Source organism: Chaetodon auriga, chromosome 11 (genome assembly GCF_051107435.1).
Source record: "Chaetodon auriga isolate fChaAug3 chromosome 11, fChaAug3.hap1, whole genome shotgun sequence".
Lineage (NCBI taxonomy): Eukaryota > Metazoa > Chordata > Actinopteri > Chaetodontiformes > Chaetodontidae > Chaetodon > Chaetodon auriga.
In genome coordinates, this window is record NC_135084.1 from 14,867,418 (window position 1) to 14,889,557 (window position 22,140).

The window sequence follows — 22,140 nt, forward strand, 5'->3', positions numbered from 1 at the left end:
TTCTATTCTATAGTTATGTAATGGTGTTTAATGTCCAGGGTGTCCTCTGGGTATAAAATGATTATTTCTTCATTTTGTGTTGTATTTATTTTTAAAAGAAAACAGAGTACAATTTGTTCATTTAAAAAACCCCTTTCATTAGTAATTTTATGCAACTTACACTTAGTTTTTTCCCAGGCATGAAAACCAGAAAATGACTTTCACTCTTTGTTTTGCACTTTGTTTATTTAGATATTAGACTTGTAAAAAGCTTGTTTGCTCGACCTTAATGTGAATATCTGCTCTTCCTTGTTGCTTTTTTCTAAATTGCTTGATGAATTTTGTTTTAAATACACAGAACAGCAAAGTTTTCCACCTAAAAAATCAACATGGAGTATTCAGATGTATAGTCTCCTTCAGATGGAAGATTAAAGATGGGCTGGAGATGATGCTTTTTTTTTTTTTAATGTTCTATTCATAGGAGCTGGCTCCTTTCGTGAAGTCTGAGACAGAAGTTTTAGAGCAGCCTTTTCTTTCTTACTCTCTTTCGTAGTGTCTCTATCACCATGAACTGATTCTTCATTGTATTATCCTTTTGAGCAGGATGTCGACTGAGAGGGAAAAGTACTTCCTCAGCCTCACTGTTCCAGTATTTTAGGTTTAAATCTCCACTTTTCTGTCTGTCTTTACATTGTCGCTTCAATTTTACCATGTCTGGGAATAGTGTAACTTGCATAAAGCTACATTTGTTTACTACTGACTGGACTTGAACATATATGACTGTTCCCCTGTCTTATGATATCATTCCACAAGTTTGTCTGTGAATTTACTTTGGACTAGTAACTGTAAAGACTTTGGTAAAAGTACTTATGTTTTTAAAAGAAATATTGATGTGTTTTCAGTTTAATTTCCCATTATTGAACAAAGTATGTAGAATTAAAAAGAACAACCAAATAAAAATTAAGTTACTTTTAATGCTTTGTGTTTTCAGTGAACGCTCGGTAAATCATGCACTCTGAACTGAAATGTCTGGATTTGTCAGTAATACTTAGTAAAGGTTAATGTTGTATGAGTATTATCAGATTGATTAGCAGATAGAAATGACAGACTGCATCTATTAATGAAAACATTTTAATTGGCAGCTCTGTGCAATAACATTTTAACCAATTTTCACACAAATAAGTGACAAAGAACAATTTAGAAATAAAGTTAAGGTTTGCAAAGTGGACATATGAATTTAGATATACCAAAGTATCAAAATCACAAACTCGGTGTACTTGAAGAGCTCAATAAAAGCTTGCTCTTTGCAAAATATTAAGTAAGGGCATGATCATTTTTATTTATTTTTTTTCCCTCAAACAGCAACACTGTTTGGGATTTTATCAGGGGACATGTTGTAGTAAGGCAGCTTCTTTCCCTCGTTCCTCCTCTTGATGGAGTTGGTTATCTCTGCCAGCTGCTTCCTGAACTTTTCCATGGCAGCCTTCACTGACTTCTCGGTGAAGTGCTCATCAGGATACATGCCCAGGTACAGCTGCAGGGAGAGAGAGGAGACTGGTCATTCAGCCCGCAGGCACACTGCAGGGATACAAAGCACATGTTGAAGCACAGGGAAGCTTCCTGGGAAATTAGAAATTTTGGTCCTTAACCCAGTCTGTAGCAAGACGTGTCTGTAAATATGCGAGTGGTTGCCTTTGTGTCTGGACATGGAGTGCCCTCTACGCACCTCGTTCTCCTGGTACTGGCTGAGAGCCCAGACGGCCCCAAGGTGCCAGCTGGACCGTCCGCGATCAGGGAGGCTCTCGATGATCAAGTTCACATCTGCCAAGCCCTTCTGTTTGGGCGGGGGCTTTCGCATGGTGGATGGAGCGTTGGGGATCCAGGAACACCAGTCATACTACACAATGTAGAGCAGTAAAATGCTACTTGCACATCAATACAGAAGTGTTAAATAATCGACTAATGGCATGTGATAATACATGAATCACAGGGCCACTTTTCTGCAGAACCAGTACTGTCACTTTGATACTTTGAGTACATTTTGCTGATGACACTGTTGTGCTTTTGCCTAATGATTTTGAACGAGAGACTTCCTGTGGAGAACTTTTACAATGTTGGTCTGTCTGGTATTTTTACTTCAGAGCACTTCCTCCACTGCTGCGTGCATGTGAGCACACACACAAACCATTCAAATCACCAATCAAATCATTGTACTGAGCAGTGAATGAATGGTAACTGCATCATCCATGTTAGCTAATCTATAAGAATCCAAAACTATAAGGCTAACGTGTCATTTTTCTGATATTTCATGATTGTCCATTACTCACCTGTCCAAAGTTTACTGCTGCATGCTGGGCTGAAGCAGTGAACACAATGACTGTCAGGTACTCTATCAGATCCTCACGTGATTTCACAGACTTGGGAAACTCTGTGTGCAGATTGTGGACAAACAGAGTGAGCTCAAGTCTATAGAAAAATGCACTTTTTTTGTTAAGGTTTGCTGCGTAAAGGATCCTTGCACAATGCACTCAGACAAGTAATAGAGAAATACAGGAAGGGTATTGCACCACTGCTGCTCAGTTAGTGACACCATCAGACTCCTGTGACCTCCTGCCTTCACTCTCAAACCATTATCTGTAAGAGCACATATATGAATTTGCAATATTCTCTGTCCCTCTCCTCTCCAGAAAACCCTAAATTACTGAAATATTGAAGAGTGAGCTGCTTCTCTCCTTGAAAAAGAAACTTTATGTATTGGTTAGCTGTTGCATTTTGATTGTTGTTGCAATCCTAAAAGAAAAGTGATACAAGAGGACGTCTGCCGTGTGTACCCACCACAGTGATCGAAGTCCTGCATACCGAAGCTGCACACATCTTTAATAAAGGCCTGGATTTCTTCGTCTCCCTGCACCACCTCATCACTGGTATAGTAGATGTGCACCACATCAGACACAAAACTGCCAGGAAGAAAACAGGACAGCAGCCACACATGTAAGAAATAAAAAATGCTTTGAAATTCCGTCACTCTCGCTCACACACAAGGGTAGAAAATGTTCCCACCCTCTCACTGTTTATGCTTTGTACTGTCTGTTTTCTCTGCTTCAAACACAAAAACACTTCCATGAAACCAGCTGTTCCCCACCTCTTGGTGGCCTCCCACACCCTGTAGCCGTCGTCTCTGTAGAAGTAGGTGGGCAGCTCATCCTTCCTGTCCACACCGCGGGCCTTGATGGCATCCGGGAAGCACAGAGACCTGAAGGTCAGAGACTTCACGGCCCTCTGAATCAGCTGGACATGACCACCTCCACCTGTCGCATTCGCCTTGGTGAGGATGGGGAAATACAGCATCATCACAAGTGTCACTCATTATGCATTATTACTACATATGCATGAGGTTGAGAGGCCATTACTGAGTGCACTATGGTCTCTTTTAATCAAAGGAAATGAGAGGGTCTTTTTCTGGGCTTTTCCTGCATACTATTTCCTCATAATTTGCTCATTGTTTGATTTTTGTTTGCCTATAACTCAAAAATAAAAGCCTCAATGAACTATAACTGAAAAATGAAGACTGAGTTGACTTTGTCATGTTGTGACCCCTAATTTGTGCACAGTGTAATACAGACTAGCATGTAAGGACTGCTCTCGTGGGATTTTCTGATTTCTTTTGCATCTCTTCCTCTCATTAAATTTGAACAGAAACAGTCAACCTCCTTTCTCTCCTGCTCTCCTTCCGTCCTCCTTTCTCGGCGCTGCTCTTCTACACATCCACAAACTCACCTTGTCGAAGATGCCACACTCACAGATGAGCTGCTCTCTGGCTTTGGTGTTGATAGCGATGGTAAAACGAATGTGTGGGATAAGTAACTGGGAGAAGGAACATCAATCCATGAATCAGTCAATCAATCAATTAACTAATCAATCAATCAAAGAGTCTGAGTTTTACCTTATACACAGGGTGAACAGCAGGGAGCTGCCTGTACATGGCAATAGCGAACACCTCTGTGACCAGATGGGTCCCGAGCAGGTGTGTGATGGTCTGGTGGTACTGGAAGTCAGCCGAGCGGACCCAGATCTTAGCCAGCATCCAGTCATACTGACCATCGGTGGGCAAGAAGATTGGGTTGTCCTCACCTGGATTCTGCCCGAGCTGGAAGAGACAGAGGACGAGAGAGAAGCAGGAAAAAGAGGAGAAATTGATTCATTCTGAAATGTGAAGGGGAGAAGGAAATGTTTCCCTCGCTGTGTAACACACACCTGCTCAACATCACTGTACCTGTATGGCTATGGGCAGGATCTTGTTCTGCGCGTTCTTGTACAGCAGACAGAGTGGAGCTGCCAGGTACTGCAATGTGCATGGGTCTGTGCTGTTAGGACTGATGCCGTCTAACACCTCGTAGTCTACTATGTAGATGTTGCCTGCCTGAAGCCAATACAGAAGCTGTTTTAAGGCACGTTTTTATCCTGGAAATGGAAAGTGATGTGAAATAGACTCACAGAAACAGACGTAACTGTGTTTACCTCTATTTCCTGCTCCAGAGTCAGCTCTCTCTCCAGGCTGACAGAGACCATCTCATGAGTGACAGGAAACTTGTCAGGAAGTTTGGTGCATTTTTTAATCACAACAGGGTTGCAACCATTGAGAAACTGGTACCCAAACATAAAGTCCTCCTTCCAGTGTTGCATCACATACTCTGGATAATACAACACAACACAATACAATGCAATAGAATAGAATAGAATAGAATAGAATAGAATAGAATAGAATAGAATAGAATATATGTGAGGCTGACCTGAGATTGTGTTTTTGATTCTCACAAAGATTGTCTCAAAGTCAGCGAAGTCACTCCAGGAGGACTGGAACATGTGCATGAACTGGTTCACAAACAGGTTCTCTATTCTGGAAATTCATGGTTATCATCATCACCATCATGACATTTGCCACCATACTCACATTAAAAAGGTCACAGTATCTGAAACTGGATGCATTTTCATGTTACATGTCGATTAAAAAGGATTCTGGAATAGAAATATCTGTGTCAAATTGTAAACATAGTTAATGTTTGCAGCAAGAAGCAGCACCCCAAATGCAAATTTGCACAGATGCAGCATTTCTATGAAGACCTTTGGAAGCTCAATGTAGCAAATTACATGACTCATTTTCCGTCTCAACCACTGCTCCATTTCATGAATCATACATTAGCTTTGTTCACAACTGCTACATGCTGCAAACAGTGCTGTTGTGGATCTGTTTTGTATTATTGTGTCTATGTGTAAGCTCACACGCCTGCATGAAAGCGCAATGCAAATGTCCCTTGTGATAAACACACAATGACGCCTCTGTTTTTCCAGGCACCTCTGCTTACAGAAAATAGAAGCATGTTATCACTGCTGCATGAAAATTTTGCATTGAGAAACACCTCTGAGGTTAAAGCCCCACTGACTCACTCTGCTCTGCACTGAGGGGCATCAGCTGTCCTCACAACTACTGTAAACCTGTTTATTACAGCAGGCTGTTGGATCGTGCACGTACGCCTTACTGTAGTTCAGCACAAAGTCCACTCCCTTCTCACTGTCAAACTGGATGTCCCTGGGCAAATCCTTGTGTCTGTTAGCATCTATGCTCATTGGAAAGCCCGGCTGCCACTCCTTCCATCTACAAAGGGCAGCAGAGTTATTAGTGAGCAGCCTATTACATATAATCACAAACTGCATGTGTAGAGTGGACTTGCCTGTAGGTTTTTCTCCTCATATCCAGCTCTTTTTGTCTGTGCTGCTTGACCAGGCTGGTCTTATCATCCTGAGGCAGGTGTGCTACAGCAGACACAAGACAAAGTGAGGGATGGAGCAGAGCTTGTTTGTTTGACTTGTGTTTTTGCAGACTCTGATGAAAAAGAATGGTCTGTTAACCAACTGCTGACTCTACCTCTTCCATCCCGCAGCACCACTTCCTTGTCATCCACCAGCCAGCGGAAGCAGGGGAACTCTATATAGTCTCCAGATGGGGTCTTGACTGTGACGTACCTGCAGTACCAGTCATCCTGCACCCAGTACTTCTTCTTCTCAATCTTCACCAACACTATCTCACCCAGGTTTTCTCCAACCCTCACGTCATAGGAGTCCACCTGCAATTCAGTCAGCGTTTGAATAAACATGCAGTATGTGCTGGAAAATAGCGTTATTTTATTGAATCAGGTGTGTATTATTAGCTTTGTCTCATCAGTACAAAACATCAATGTCAGATATTACATTATGACACCTCATCCCACCCGGCCTTTGCTTAGTTTTATTTATTTTAATCTATATTTTGCATCTTTCTTTTGTCTTTATTGTGAACCACAATGAGTAAACTTTACTTATATCTCATCATCTTATCAATATTCGCAATTTGAAATAAAAGGTATGATAGTGTATCTGTTGCTAGACCAGTTGGTCAAAGTAATTAAGTACAATTTTGTGGTACTTGTACTTTACTTGAGTATTTCCATTTCCTGCTTCTTTTTACTTGTACTCAGTTCAGAGGCAAATACTGCACTTACTCCATTACAGTTATTTGACAAATTTAGTTACTAGTTACTCTGCAGAATTACTTTGATAACATAGAATATTATCAACAAATAAGATATGTAAAATTATAGATCAAGATAAAGCTTCACTGAGGCCTAGAGGGAAATTCACAAGCTACCCAGCAGTTCAACTAAAAAGTGATTTTCCATTCAAATATGCTTCAGCGTAGACTTCAACTTAGGTTTTCCCTTCAAACAAAGGTTGACTTTAGAACAGACTCAATCCATAACTTCTTCCTCTTTTATCTCAACACACTGTTTGTGTGCACTTCTGATGCTCATCGTTCATCAGGCTGAATCTGAGTGTCATCCTCACAGCGTCACTTACCGCCCCCCTCTCAAAGTCATTGTACAGAGGTTTGTCCAGCAGTGTTCTCTCGCTGCATCGCTCCGTGCCCACCAGTGTGATGTAGACATAGTCATCGGTCCCTGCAAACCACTGGCTCCCTGTGGAAACAGTCACTGTGTAAGAAGGCATGGCGGCCACGCAGGACGAAGAGGAGTCCAAAACCGTCCCTCTGAAGATGAAGAAATCTGCAGAAAAGAAATTCTAAGACCCCCGAAAAGTAAAGCAAAGCTGAGCTTCCACTTCTAGCTCAGATCTCTTTCACTGATGTACACTTCTCACTTCTCCCCATTTCTCTTGCACAAACACCAAGAAAGTGTGTAATCAGACAGAAGGGGGAGGTGCAGGATGCAGAGCAGCTCTCGCTACTCATGCCGAGTGATCTCCACCCTCATACTGCAAAATAGGTCAGAATACAATACTGTCCTCCATAGATGTGTTATCAGTGGTGATCTCCGGACCACAGACATGAACGTGGGAACAGGAACAGCTGACTTATTCCAGGAATTAATATCACATTCATTTTATTTGTCTGCAGAAAACAGGAGGGTGTTTTAGAAAAGCATAATAGAATTCCTGCGTTGCAGAGCAGAACAGAGTGACAGGGTTTCAATTTGGCTAGTCTAATTGTATTTACTGATGATATGATAATGAAACACATCTTTTACACATCATATTTACCAGTCAAATCATGATGGACATCGGACAACGACCGACAGTGTGTTCCAGTATCACTGAAATAAATGCAAATGCATCACAGAGCCCCTCTGTGCTGATGAAACTGAACACTGGCTTGTACGTGCGAAACTCAAAGCAGGAGATGGAATTAACATGTGCTGCTTAACAAGTTCGATTTTTTTTTGCAATCTAACAGGATTAAAACACACTTGAGTCAGCTCCTGCCCCTTCTTCCTCGCTTTCAGTTCACATTCATAGACGAAATAAAGACACAAAGGCCTGGTCTGTTTTAAGAGGGTGACATGTAATGTAATTCAGAACCTGCTTATAAAAAGCAAGGCAGGCAAAGCCGACCATGTACAAAGACAGAAAATAAAACTGACAAAACATACAAAAAAACATGTTCATTGTTCAGTCATTCTCAAACCTATGCATCTTCTTTCAGTGACATCTGACAGCCTGATCAAGTCACACAACATACTAGTACATACATTTGCATGTTTAACATCTGAACATTCGTTACATAATTATCTGTTACAGTGAGCAGCAGTAACGGGGCTCATATCTTTTCCAAGCCCCCCACCCCACCCCCCTAAAAAAGCCAACAGCAACTCTGAAAGATCGCGTGTTTGAAGCCAAACACAGTAATCATAAGCACAGGAAACCAAAACCTCTGTACGCAGTAGTACTGCAGATGAATGAATGGCTCTATAACAAGCAGAAATGTTGCTGAAAACTGTATTTTCTCTGCCAAACGGTCGCTGTCATCACAAATGAGACTGTGATTATGCTCTTACGGCCAGACAGGTAGGCACAGCTGGATTCTGGACATTTATTGTTACCTACACTTGGCAATCAAGAGTTACAATGAAGGCTCTTATTTACTCGCACTTGGGAGAATTATGTTTATGCTGACCGATATTTAGCCCTCTGTTCAACAACACCTTCACACACACACGCTGTCGAGCTGCTTGGAGTGGCCACAGACTGATTTCTAATTATTAAATGAAAAGAGTTCAATTGAAACTAATATTTTGCTTTCACTGTTTACTGTATCTGCTGAGCAATTTCAATAGTGACAGCTGCAACAAAATGTACATATCTACAGCTAGCTTGATGTCTCCTCTCATTATGCACCTTTGGTCCATTGTCCGAAGTTTTAGCTCTTGCTGCACCGGCTAATAAATGGTAACATTCCACTCACTCCCTCTACAGTAAGCAGCTTTCAAAGTGTTCAGTAGTCTGTATGAATAATTGACATGTTTTAATATTCTAAGGAAGAAGTTCCCAAACTGGGGGTCTGCATCCCTCCAATGGAAAACATGATGAATCTGAGGAGTCGCATTATGATTAAAGAGCAACTTAACACTCTGTTCTTGCTTCACGCTACGATCCCTGGTACCGCTGACATTCCCACCCGGTCCCATAGCTCTGTCCAGTCGTCTCTCCAGTGTCCCCATCTAAACTGATGAAAAAACATCCCCTGAAAGCAGAGTCTCCACCTTCACTGATGGACAGACGGTGGTTGAGAGCCATTAGAACGGAGAGGAGGAGACATGAATGAAAGGTAGCAAAGGTGCAAATCTGCCACGAACTCTAAAACACTGAATACTAGCTTACAAGTAGTAGAGGTATTTATACTACTGCTACTCTCAGCTGCACACTTTTTGCACTTGTCCCCCATTCATAAACAGTAATCTAAAATCTGAGGCATCAACCGAAGCGTGTGGAGAAACACCAATAAAATACATTAATCACACTGGTAAAGTAAGACGTCAAATGCAGAGGAAGGCAAGAGGCTGAAGAAATGACAACCCTTGTAACAAACTGATGAGGTTCACACAAATATTGGCAGTGACTTGAAGGCCCGCGGTGCACTTGACATTGAAAGTGATTAAACAACACTTTCATCCAATAATTTATGTTCAGCTCTGCTGGGTCAATAAAGGCCAACAGCCATACACCAGCTCCAGCTGGTAGTCGACCATGCTGGCTGAACTGGGTTAAAAGCACTGCATATATTATACCCACTAACTGACATGTTGCTTTGGTTAAGCAAAACGCAAAACACTAAGACTAAGATCTTAATCTGACTAGTATTTGATAAGAGATGTATGAAATGTGTCTGCGTGTTGTGTCCAGCTCTGGTGGTAAACAATATAATCTATGTTCAACGCTGCCACCCAGTGGCAACGAGTCGCTAAATCAATAAATAAGAGGAAGAAGCTACAGTGATGAAGTGCAAAGTCCCTCCACGCCTCAGATCTAGAGCCACACTATGTCAAAATGTTGACATCTTAAACAATCTTAACGCAAAATAAATCTCTGATCACAGCTGAGTGTGGATGTACGCAATTCAATATCATCAAAGCTAAAGAATAAACATTAACCTACATAAAAAGACAAAGGTTTTTCAGCAACTGAAAATAAATACAGTAACTGCACTATTCAAAATTTGGCAATAACCTTTAAACTGAAATCATGCGCCACCTCTGCATCTTTAAACAAAAAGAAGTGCAGATGAACTGTTCCGTCTGATTTGTGTAGAAGACAAAGATGAAGAAAGAGCAAATTCCCCTAAAGTTACTGCACTGTAAATTTAAAGACGCACTAAACCCTGAATAAACAAAACCTTAGAAACCATCAGATCATTTTACAATTCCAGCCACCAAACCGTTCATCACCAAGTCATTAAAAACAAAAACATATGATAAGCATGAAGAAAACGTGCAGCTGTAGATTTTAAGTGTGTGGGGATGATATCACGGAGTCACCTTCCTTACAAGGAAACAGATTGCAAATAAACTGCTAATTTGATCATTTTAAGACGGTTTCCATCTTAAAACCACGTGAACAGGTCATGAAGCAGACAGAAAAAGTGAGAGTGTGTGGACATCTGTGTTTGCTGTGTGAATGAGGGGGCTTACACACTATCAGAGGGTTGTTGTGGTGTTGCCAACAACATTGTTAAAGAGCATATCATTGCCCCAAAGCCATCCCACCATCTGAGCCAAACCAAATGTGCCGCTGCCTCGCTGTATCCATGGAGACACTGATGAGGTACTTGCTCAAATTCAAGCCACATGTCGTGAGTAAATCCTCTCATTAGAGGTGGCAAGTCACGAAAACAGGAAGTAAGAGGGAATGAAACGGGACAGACACAAAGTGTCTCACTGTCTGATATCCAGTTGCCTTTTTCAGCTTCAACTGACTTCCCCGGTGCCTTCAGTGAACTCAGGGAAAAGGCAACTCCCACATTGTCCAAGTTTAAGATGAAGCGAGTGAGCCACAGATCACTCTATGAAGGAAGCATTGAGGTTGATCTGCTTGATGACCTGGAGGGGTGCAGACTCGGAAGGTATAAAAGCAGCGACTAGTTCAGGTGGAGGACCTGCTTCATGAACTCATAGGTGGTAAAGGCCACAGCCTGGGAGGGGACGCAGCGGATGTAGTTGAGAGAAAGGCCTCGGTACAATCCCTTCTTGATCCCATACTCCTTGTACACATACCTCAGGGTCTTGCTCAGTGATCTGTTCAGGTACAATAAAGTATTAAATGTTGCATGTACAGGACAATTTGCAGTTACAAATAAACTTTGTTTGTTGTTGAGGTCTGTTTGTGCTATGGAGACCTAACAGATGACCTTCAAGGGTACTGATGTATTAACTGGACCTTGTGAATGGATTCTTTGAAAATCTTAGATATTAAAGGAAGGCAGATAATAAGTTTGCATTGTAAATGGCACAGATGGTATGTTGCAGTAGTTTTACGACTCATTTGCTATCACGCCCCTTAAAGTTTTGGGCTTTAACATTTTATCGAACGTAAACAGCCTCTGGAATTTCCCCTCCAGTTGTAAGCATGCACTTCATCAAACTCTCTTTACAAAACCAACAGTGGAGTCAACTATTTTGTTCTTAATTAGCATCCAAAAAAGCATGGACCCCAAGCAACAGAGAAGCAGAGAGATACAGCGACCGAGCATTATTTATTAAGGACCCCAGCATATTACAGAGTGAAGAACAACTGAGAGTCACTAATGACTTCTTCGCAACAGGTGTAAGTACCATTTAGCTCTGTCGCTAGATGAGCACTTAACCTTCTATTTATGAAATTATGTTAAGTTCAGCAGCACCGTGTTGTGTGAGCTCTTTCTGTCTCTTTGATTATCTTCAGAATTATTTCCCCCTCATTTGCCTTTTAAAGGGTCACCCATAAGATTACAATTTCACTGTGAAACTCACCGGAGCAACTACAACTCTGATCCCCAGAAGGTCAGTACACCGTGTGCAGCATTAATAAAACAGACTGTGATCATTGGCTAATCCTTTTTGACATATACTCAATTGAAAACAGTGCAAAGAAAATATATTTTGTGTTTCACCTCATCGACTTCATAGATTTTTGTAAATATATGTTTTTCTCTGAAATGATTGCAGCGACATGTTTCAAACAAGTTGAGCAAGGATGGAGCGAGGGTCACCACTTTGTAAACACATGGTTGTATAAAAGATATCACTGCATGGGCTCAGGAACACTTTGTAAAACTGTTGTCGGTCAAATGACTGCATTCTGCTTTTATTTCTGTTATACGCAGCATCCCAGTGTTTTTGGGGTTAGGGTTGTATTTGTGTCTTTCTTTGTTTTTTGAGCATTGAAACACATCACAACAACATTCCTCAGTGACAACAGAAACTGTACAGCAGTAAATCACGGTATAACAGAATATGGAGGGTAGGAACATTGGTGCTACTTACGTGCATTTCTCAGAGTCCGGAAGCACGGTTCCTAACTGCATTCTTCTCCTAGCCACGTCCAAGGGGTACCTAGTGAGAGGAAACACAATGTGGCACACAACCAACAATAAATCAGCGTAATCAATAACAGCCCGCACGAGTGAACCAGCCACACTGTCAGATCATTATTTGTGTGTGTTTTGACCTTGAAGCATGTTGGCTGCCTGCCTGCTGACAGCACTTACGATATTGTCTGAGCAATGGCACCGGCAATCCCGCCACAGAGCAGGTTAACGTGGGGCTTCAGAATGAGGACATCGGGGTTGTCTGAGGAGGGCCGTCCCAGCAGCTCCGGGAAATGTTTCAAGCCGAGGCTCTTAAGTGTGCCAAAGGTGAAGAATGACAAACCTGAAGGATAAAAATAGGCAGGAGAAAGGCCTTACTCAGACTGCCAGCCTAAATGTTTGACATAGGCAGACCAGCGTGGACAGTCCGTCTTAAAGATCTGATTGGTCTGCAGTCTAAAGAAAACCAAAGTCAAGCTAACGCAACACAAAGAACACCAGTTACATATTTGAAGGACATCTTATGTTGTTCTGCACAGTATTCATCAAAGACTGGTATCAATCCATGCAAAATAATCTCAACAGTTACCTGCATAAGGGGCCATTCCAATAAGTGTTGGAGTAAGTCCCTTATAGAAGCCCAAGACGCCCCCCTCCTTTACACAAAACAAAAACAAGTGTGATTGTATGATCCACTGCACATTACTACTAAGGATAACAATGAATATTACACTACACATTAATAACAATATTGACAAAAAACACTTGCATTGATTTTCATGCATTTTCGATAGAAGGTTACAACGTCTGTGAAGACTGTGTGGTGTGTTTGAGAAGTTAAACACCACCTTAAGGTAGACGGTGTGGAAGGCATTGGCAATTCCAGTGTAGCGATGGTGTCCTGTGACCTGGAAGGCCAGTCTGGCTCGGATCACATCCAGAGGGTAGGTGCATATTACTGCAGTCATCCCTGAAAACACACAAGAACAAATGTCATACGAACACACAGTTTATGACTTTCGGTTAGGCTTCAACCTGATTTACTGAGATTAAACACTCACACATTGTGGCTGCTAAGTCTACTCATTTCATTTGACTTGCATCATGGTGATGCAGTTTTTACCACATTATGAGGTACGCAATGAGGTGACAAACGTAGACATCGTCTATGATTCAAGAGGAACAAAAAACAGTGCACGCTCTGCCAATAATCAATAAATTTACACGAGAGGAAAACATCAGAGGCACAATGTCTCACTACATTATATGATATCCGAATGGCACTGACTGATAAAGTCAGTGTTATCAGTGAGAACAATAACTTACCTGCCATAGATCCTGCCACGAGGCGGTGGATGTGTCCAGAGATCCCAATGTGTTTGCTTAACAGCTGTAAAGGTAATATTATCATCATGAGACGGGAGGAAACAAAGGTCAACAGTTTCAACAATGAAAACAAAGCAGAGAAAAAAAGCTTTCATTGCATTTTACTCCGACTGCAGCAAAATGGCATTATAGCAAAAAACACCTCGACATAAAAGCATGTTACATGTCCCCGAAAACGCCTATCGTAAAACTCAGTGCTATTCCACAATGAAATACTTACTGTACCTTTTTATAGTTGTCAAAAGCCATAAACTGGATGGCTCCGTATGGAAATATCCGGACCATCATTGCTCCATTCCCCTTGTACAAGCCAAGGAAGCCTTCTTTCTGTGGCACAGCTTTGAGAGTGGAAAACACTCCTGCAAAGAAAGATCAGAAGTTTAACTCGTGGATGTGTGAACGCAAACACTTCTTGGCTTTCCATGCCTGGCTGCTGATGCTGTACCTAGATGTTTGTAGTGGGGGCTCTGTGCTTGAAGCAGAATCTTGACTCTGTCCAGAGGGGCGATGGTGGTCTTGGCACAGCATCCTGCTACACCTAAACAAAATCAGAGAATGGCAGACACATTGATTATTAAATATGCAACTTTTCATGTTTCCACAGCAGAGTGATTGGTAATGTTCTTTTTATTTATTTGGAGTGAATCTGGGAATTAAACAGGTCCATCATTTATACGAGGTAAGACAGATTGTTTAATTAGTATTGCACTTTTGTTGCTATGTTTATAATGTTGTTGACTATGTGACTGTGTTTTTCTCTGTCTTTGTGGTTCAGGTGACTTTTTTTTTTTTTTGCTCTTTGAAGGGAAATTTCATTTTTGCCTGCCAAATTTCACATGGAGGTCAGAAATCAGTGTCAGCAGAGGACCGGTGTTTCCAGAGCTGGTGGACATTCAACAGTTTGCTTAAGTATAGGTCAGCGCTTAAAATTGGTTTCCTGTTAATGAGCAGTGGTGAAGACTGGAAAAGAGGAAAGCTGGTTAAAAAAAGGCAAGAAAAGAATCAAAACAGCTGATTCCTTCCTGTATCAAATCTCAGATGAAATGTGAACTCCTATACTTAAATAAGTGTAGATGATCACACACCCTAATCAAGACTGACCAACTTGGAGTTTTATAATAGAACATAGATATAAACACGAACTACTTTGTTTTATTATGTTTTCTTTTGACAAACTGTGGGGAGATCAGTTTCTGGGCCACAAAAGAAAGCAGGAAACAGAAAAGCAAACGAGGAAGTATTTCTCTGTGACAGGAATGCAGTCTTGAAACTCTGTCCTGATGTCAATCTCATCACAGAGCTGAAACAGATGGTACATACCAGTGAGGCAGATCTTACCTCCAGCCACAAAGGAGCGAAGCCAGTAGTAGTCCCTCTTGGCAGGGGTGCCGCCGATGGAGACCGTAGTCTCCGATGTCATCCTTCCTGTTCAGGAATCTGCCACATCCATGGCTGTACAAAATGAGAAAATACTGTAAATACACATGTGATTATGAGCATGTAAGCATTGGCTTTAGAAAACATCACCACCCTGGCAAACATATGTTTAAGCTAACCAGGCTGTCTCTCAAGTCTGGTGTGAAGCTAAATGTCATGATTTGCAATATTAAGGATGGTGGCCACAGCCAGTGAGAAACAAACAGCTGGCTGTTGTCTGTTGAAAAGGAATATCTTACTCACAAGATATCAAAAGCCTTAGAGGCACAAAAACAGCACAGTGAAAGGTCGGTCTGTTGAAATCTGCTCCACAAATTAAATTCTCCTTCACTGAGTTTCCAGCTTCTCTCGTTTCCTTATTTCCTCGGGATGATCCTGGCTGTTAAAATGCAGCGTTACCCTGGAAATCAGGTGGTACCGCCTCAAGGAGGTCGTCATTCACTGCTTCGGTTGAAAAGACGGACAAAAAATGTAGTTAAGGGTGAATCTGAGGCATTTTTCTGTATCACGTAACCACAGTCGTGTCCTTCGCCCGTGGTCGTCTGAACTCACTGCTCTGTGGTGGAAAGCAGTCGCACGTTAATGACGCAGATTGACGTTGGCTACACGCGAGGGGTGGGGGCGTATGTGTGTGTGTATGTGTGTGTGTGATTGGGGGGGTACTCATTAATAGTTTTCCGTATTGCTTTTTAATATCATTAATTATGCTCAAATTCATGACAGCTTAAGTCAGGTGAGCTGAATTTTACATTCATACCGTAAATATGTTATAAATTCTACATAAAACTCTGCGTATTCGGTTTAAACTCCCGTTAACAAAAGGTAGCTAGCTTGCTAACATTAACGTACGATAAACGATTAATTATGCGCAACTGACTTTAATTTGATGGTCATTTACAATAGTTTTTGTCCATTCCTGCGCCCACTTGCTAAAGCACACGGTGCTGGGAGCACTGGGACGAACTACAGCTGAACTCCATTCCAGGTTTTCTCGCCCACTCTTCCCTCCAGTGCCGACGACGAGGTTTTGGCCAGCGGAGACCGTAGGTTGCGTCTGGTGGAGGGAGAGTGAGCGGGGCTGCCCTGAATGGACTGACATAAGAGGGATTTACATTTCAACGGATGTCGTGCTCCGCAAATACGACACGGTGCAGGTTGAAAAGCAACTATTCCGCTCGATGTGTCTTCATGTTGGTGCTTCTATCATGTCCATGTGTCATCGTCGTGAGAGGATTGAACTTGCCAGCAGTCTATATTTGCCGAGGAGGGAAACCAATACAAGGTCTCGCTGTCTCGCTGGAGCGGAGTATTATTAGCAGTTCAGACAGTGCAACTGTCTCTCTCTGGTATGTAAAGCATTTCTGCCGTAAACGTGTAAATAAAACCTCGCGGGCATCACAACAACCTATATCTACACGGCGCTTTAAATGACAGCGGTCAAGTGCAGAAATAACCATAAACAGCGACGCTGAAGGCGTTTTTACACGGTAAATAACCCTCTCTTCCGCCAGTCAGAAAGACGAAAACAGGATCCGACCTCCGGCCAGAGCCCACTCCTCAACATGCCAGCCCTTTAAACTGTTTAAACCGCATTAGCCTCACAGGAAGCCATGGCATTTGTTTTTGTAAAGTTCTTCTGATTTCATTATATCTTTATTCAAAATATTATATTGTTCTTATGTGCATTGGATTTTCTTAATTGACGTCAACCTTGCAACACTTACTCGTCCCAGTAGATATTTCAGGCGGGGCAAAAGTGTCCAGCAGGCAAAGTAACTCTAGGAAATTGTATAGATTTAGCTTCATAGCTATTGTACTATCATGTTGTCAGTTATCAAATTGTACCTGATGCTTTTAAATGTGTTGTCCTGTGCTAACAGATTGCCATTATTACTCTGAAAACACATTTAAAGGTGCTGAGACTATTTGTAATTTGATTTTTTCCTGGTTATTCTTTATAGGTCATGCACTGCAATTACACAATAAGGACAACATCGTAATTTGCAATTTAAGAATAAAACACTGAAGAGGAAGATTTTAAAAAGAAATTGTGTGCTGAGCAAAAGGAAAGCATTCACCTGGCTCCCATGCTGGCTGCCAGAAATCCTCCCCTCCACACCCTCAGCCATGCCTGCTACTACCAAATCCTCCAGGAGACAGACACCTGCTCAGAGAAAAAATGGCCAGAAAGTGATCAGCACCAAGAGGCAAACCTGTAACTCAAATAAACCCAGAGGAAGAGCCACAGAGAGGCCCCAGAAAACATCTTCAGAACCCAAAAGGTCAACAGCCAGGGCCCACGCACAGTCAGGTAGAAGCCCTCGTGGAAGAGGGGTTAGCGGGCCTGCTAGTCAGGGCCCCGGGAGGTCCCCTGGCACAGTCAACCATGCCCTAAATGTAACAGGATCTGTAAGGCTTAGACGGCCGAGCAATCTGTCTGACCACTGTGGTGAGTTACAAGACCCTCGAGGGCGAAGGAAGTCCCTGAGGGGCACACAGGTGTCTGTCACTCCCTGCCAGCCGCCTAAACTTTGCAGAGGAGGGAGGAACAGCAGAGGGAGAGTAAAGAGAGGAGCAGCATCACAGCAAATCAATACAAGAAAACAGCCGTCAAGCACCAGCATCAACAATTCAACTCCTCATCCGACTGATGAGAAAAATGAGAAACCGGACCCCTGTGATGCTGATGAAATCCTTCCAGTCTCTCTAAAAACTGAGTTTGAAGTTCCTGCAAGCATCAAAGATAAGGGTCTAGGAGTCAACAATGCTAAAGAGGGCAGCCCTCTTAAAGCAGATTCACCGCCATGTAACGACACACTGGAAGACTGTGTGCAGTGCAGCTGTGACAGTACTATAACCCAACAAGACAAAAAAACTGTCAGCCATAACAGTGAAGGTCACCTGAGGTGTGTGACTGGGGCCACTGTGTGTGATGATCTTGATGGACAACTAAAACTCTTCAGTGACAAAAGTAAAGATAGCCCCTCTGTGCTAATGAGTATTGGCTCACCAGGGGTGCAGAGCAGCATTGAGGGAAATGACAGTTCATCTGTCCTTGGAAATAAGCTTGATCATGTTGCCAGTGATGCTAAGCCAGATGATGTGTGTACTATCCAACCAGAGGAAGGTAACATGATGGCCTTGAGAGAGAATAGGGTGGCAGATGAAAGAGTGATAGTTGTAACTGAGAAAAAAGAGAAGATAAATCATGACAGAAAAGAGAGTTCAGAGGCAGAGAAAGTAATTGAGAGACAAAATAAGACTGTGGAAGAGATGGAGGAGATTGTTGAGCAGCTTGGTCATTGTGAGGAAGAAGAGGGAGATAAAAAAGAAAAGGAGAATGATATTTCCATCAGTCCTGTTGAATCTCAAGCCAGCACTCCAGCCCCTCAACCTCCAGATCCACCTCACCCTAACAATGGACTGACAGCACAGTTAGAATCACCTGTAAGTGTGCTGCCTGTCTCCACCACAGCTACCTCAAATCCCACCAAAGCCCCCTCCACCTCGGAGTCACTTGAGCTAGAGGTTCTGAGCCAGCGTAAGACAGACATGCAACCGAGTTTTCATGGTGCTAAACCTCAATTTCCGGGTTCCTCAGCCTTCACTGAAACTACCCTGATGTTGCAGACCGTTCTAGTGAAAAGAAATACGCCGGTTATTATCTGTAGTGACTCCTTCAAACCTAGGAGCTTGAGGGATTCAAGCCAGGGGGAACCACATCAACTGCTAATCCCAGAGATCTCTTCTCATCAGGGAGAAAGACAAGCTTGCACACCAGCAGAGACGCAGACCAAAGATAGTGAATCCAATCGAGAGCCATTGCCGCACCACAACCAGAAAGAGACATCTTCACTGTCATTGTCATTAGTTCCTCAGTTGAACACTGATGTCCTTACAGCTGAGTGTAAACCAAACCTCAGCGATGGCAGTGTTGTGGTAGCAGTACCAGAGCCGGACTCAGTGCCAAAGATCTCGACTCCTTCTCTGGACAGCAGCTCCACTTTCTCCTGCAGCTCAGAAAGCACTCGCTCCTCCTTCTCTTTTGACACTGAATCAGAGGCTGGGTATGGAGAGCCTAGCCCCTCTATTCCACCTGGATCCTGGGGACCAGAGGCGGTCTGCTTGACCTCTTGGACCACTCGGAAACCACAGAAGAAGGAGAGGAAGAAGCGGAGCAGGTGTGGGATGTGCGAGCCATGCCTGAGGAAGATCAGCTGTGGCCAGTGCAGTTGCTGTCTCAACCGCAGAACTGGCCACCAGATCTGTAAGCTTAGGAAGTGTGTGGAACTGAAGAGAAGAAGACCTTCATCTCCCCTCACTCTCTCTGCTGTACAGGTAAGGTTTAATTTCTATAATTTCTCTTCATGCATTCAAATTATGTTTAATAGCAACAGGTTACAGGGGGTTTCATTGCAATCAGGTCTGCGGTTCGTTCCCACAAAGGTATATTTACACAATGATTTGAGTAGAAATTTACTGGAGCTTCTTTTTGCATCTACAAACAGCTGATCTGAAGCAACTGAAAAAAGAGCGGTTGTTGCTGTCTGACAGTATTGCTTTTGATGTCTGAGGTTTCCCAGCCGCCCACTGGTAGCAGCAATGATCGAGAGTTGAATAAGCCAAACAGTTTACACAGAAGGTTTCACTTTCACATTGTGATTCACTTTTTATGTGGTTGGCTTCAACAGATGCTGTCCGCTTCATGGTGTCTTCTTGTTAAATGTTGGGGAATCTGTTGAGTAATAAAAGGGGAAGTGTCAGTGTGCCTATCCATGCGTGTGTGCGTGCGTGTCTGCATATGTGTATAGAATACCGACCAAGTATGAAAGCATGCGCGACTTAAGTGTTGATGATGCTCGTGGTGGAGAGGAAGGCGCTGTCACATGACCAGCAGCAGCTCAGCACGTGGTTGGAGTACGTGTGTGTTTTTGTGTGTGTGTGTGTGTGTGTGTGTGTGTGTGTGTGTGTGTGTGTGTTTGTGCCATCCACGGTAGGAGCAAGAGAATAAGCTATTTTATGAGCAGCACATGGTGACTGTGTGTATGTGCATGCTTGTGTGTGTGGATGGCTATGTAATTAAAGGCAATTTGAGCTGGATGTTTTTGCACAGTGGCACTGAATGTCATTGTGAATGCATATTTTAAGAGAGAGAACCCAGTCACACAATGACCACTCAGGACACTGGTTAAGGGAGGAATTTTAATGGTAAGGGGATCTTTAATTAAATCTGCATTAGTTAACGTATTTTATTGTGAAAGGAGAAACTTATCACCCAACTCTGCAGGTCTAGCAAACCTTATTGTTGTAGGTTTCTGGCACACAGTACATACTGTACAGTTAAGTCTTACTGTTATCAACCATGCCTCCAGCCACTCAGGCAGCTGTTTCAGCAAACAAGCTCTGATAAAGCAACTATAAGTTATCTGCCCAGCACCACGTGGCAGGCAGACACATTTAACCAGTAGTTGGTGCAAAGGAAATCCATCATCTACTAGCCTAAAAACCCACATATTTTCTCAGTTGTTGGTTGAGACCAAAACTGAGGTAAAAGTTAAGTGAATATTGGACTTACATTTGAGTGTCCAGAAACATGAATTTATCATACCAATGATTCTATGCAGGTTTAAATTGTTAAGCATGGAATTTGATAAAATAGCATCAATGTTATTCAGGTGAGGTGTTAGCTAACTTGCATAAAACATTTGTGATTATGGTGCTTGATCTGTAACATATATAACATACATTCATACATAACATACATGTAGGACAGAAGGCTTAAAGACATATTCTCAATAACTTTGGTGGGTGGGAATAAGAGTTCCTTACAGCAGCTGGCTGTTAGAGCTGCATAACCATGTACATAGTTCAGCTGTGTCCATGTGGCTGGGGGAGGGCTCTGTGTGAGCAACTGCGAGTGAGGGTCCATGTGGCTTTGTGGTATAGAGTGTGCAAGCCTGCATGCAGAGCCCTCAGAGTCGTAGCGGTGGCAGTAGCAGATTAAGGCTGATTATGTAACACCTGCAGTATTAGTAGTGACGACCTTTGTGCACTGTTTCTTAGTATGCAGTAAGAGGGGGCGAGGAGGGAAAGATCAGGCCAGGCAGAGATTTATGTTATTTGGAATACCCTGAAATGTGGGTCAGTGTGTGTGTGTGTGTGTGTGTGTGTGTGTGTGTGTGTGTGTGTGTGTGTGGACACGCGTGTGTGTGCGCGCGTATGTGTGTCTGCGCATGTGTGTTTGGTTATGTGCATGTGTGTGGCACAGATTCAAATACACATTTGCATTATCTGTGATTGTGACTTTTGACTCGATATAGTATGTGTGTTACTGCGGTGCATGCATGCTGCTGTTAGAGGACATCAGACAGAGTGACACTGAAGGTAAAATGACAGAAGTGCAGATCCACTTGCAATCAAGCAACAGAGCCAGTTGTTATTTCCCCATTTCTCTCAACTGACAATGCATTGGCCTACAAGTATATATAGCAATACCTGTGTCTGTGGTTTGAGAACAGGTCTTTGTTTGATTCTGCGCAACTGCCGGGGTGGAGCCTGCACCAGGTGCTGCAAACTAGCATTGTCAGGACAGTTCGCATCATGATGAGCTGTATGTCAAATCCAAATTCATCCATTCATAATTCTAGTTGCAGAGCAGGTGGAGCAAGGTTACCCCCGTCTTGTGTGTAAATGTATAACTAAAGAAACCACACTATGAGTGCATGTGGGTGTACTTATGTGTACTTGTAGTGTGAGTAACTCGACATATTTGCCGGCCATTCTTGCTGATCAAGCTCACACACCCTTTCAACGAATTTTTCTAACTCCATGAGATATTAAAAAAGGGGGGCAGAGGCCTTAGACAGGTGCATGTAGTGACATGTGGGTTCTGTTCCTGGTTTTACCATGGTGAGCTACTATGGGTGGTGTGGCTCTGTTTTACAACAAAA

At 42.7% G+C, this 22,140-nt stretch overlaps 3 protein-coding genes across 4 annotated transcripts in view; 1 reads left to right on the top strand and 2 right to left on the bottom strand.

Annotated features, from left to right (window-relative positions):
• Nucleotides 1-1,098: 1,098 nt before the first annotated feature.
• Nucleotides 1,099-7,143, bottom strand: alox5a (arachidonate 5-lipoxygenase a). Its single transcript, XM_076743164.1, has 14 exons — nucleotides 6,871-7,143; nucleotides 5,903-6,101; nucleotides 5,709-5,790; nucleotides 5,510-5,632; nucleotides 4,770-4,876; nucleotides 4,498-4,670; nucleotides 4,253-4,399; nucleotides 3,923-4,126; nucleotides 3,757-3,843; nucleotides 3,122-3,300; nucleotides 2,815-2,936; nucleotides 2,307-2,407; nucleotides 1,706-1,876; nucleotides 1,099-1,513 (listed from the first exon to the last, which is right to left on the bottom strand). Exons 1-14 carry the CDS (start codon nucleotides 7,018-7,020, stop codon nucleotides 1,334-1,336), a joined length of 2,025 nt encoding a protein of 674 aa, XP_076599279.1. The 5' UTR covers nucleotides 7,021-7,143; the 3' UTR covers nucleotides 1,099-1,333.
• slc25a16 (solute carrier family 25 member 16) lies at nucleotides 6,881-15,766 on the bottom strand. Of its 2 annotated transcripts, none has more exons than XM_076743166.1 (10): nucleotides 15,434-15,743; nucleotides 15,092-15,205; nucleotides 14,199-14,291; nucleotides 13,979-14,112; nucleotides 13,694-13,757; nucleotides 13,216-13,337; nucleotides 12,957-13,023; nucleotides 12,548-12,710; nucleotides 12,324-12,392; nucleotides 6,881-6,989 (listed from the first exon to the last, which is right to left on the bottom strand). In XM_076743166.1, exons 2-10 carry the CDS (start codon nucleotides 15,171-15,173, stop codon nucleotides 6,962-6,964), a joined length of 822 nt encoding a protein of 273 aa, XP_076599281.1. In that variant the 5' UTR covers nucleotides 15,174-15,205; nucleotides 15,434-15,743; the 3' UTR covers nucleotides 6,881-6,961. The 2 variants fall into 2 exon arrangements, with proteins under 2 accessions (XP_076599281.1, XP_076599280.1); XM_076743165.1 differs by lacking the exon at nucleotides 6,881-6,989 and adding an exon at nucleotides 9,009-11,096 and having other exon boundaries at nucleotides 15,434-15,766.
• Nucleotides 15,767-16,226: 460 nt separating this feature from the next.
• Nucleotides 16,227-22,140, top strand: part of tet1 (tet methylcytosine dioxygenase 1) — a 29,136-nt gene continuing 23,222 nt past the window's right edge. Inside the window, exons 1-2 of the mRNA XM_076742650.1 lie at nucleotides 16,227-16,536; nucleotides 17,152-19,528. Of these exons, the coding sequence (XP_076598765.1) occupies nucleotides 17,318-19,528 (2,211 nt within the window). The 5' untranslated portion in view covers nucleotides 16,227-16,536; nucleotides 17,152-17,317. The remainder of the gene's footprint in view (nucleotides 16,537-17,151; nucleotides 19,529-22,140) is intronic.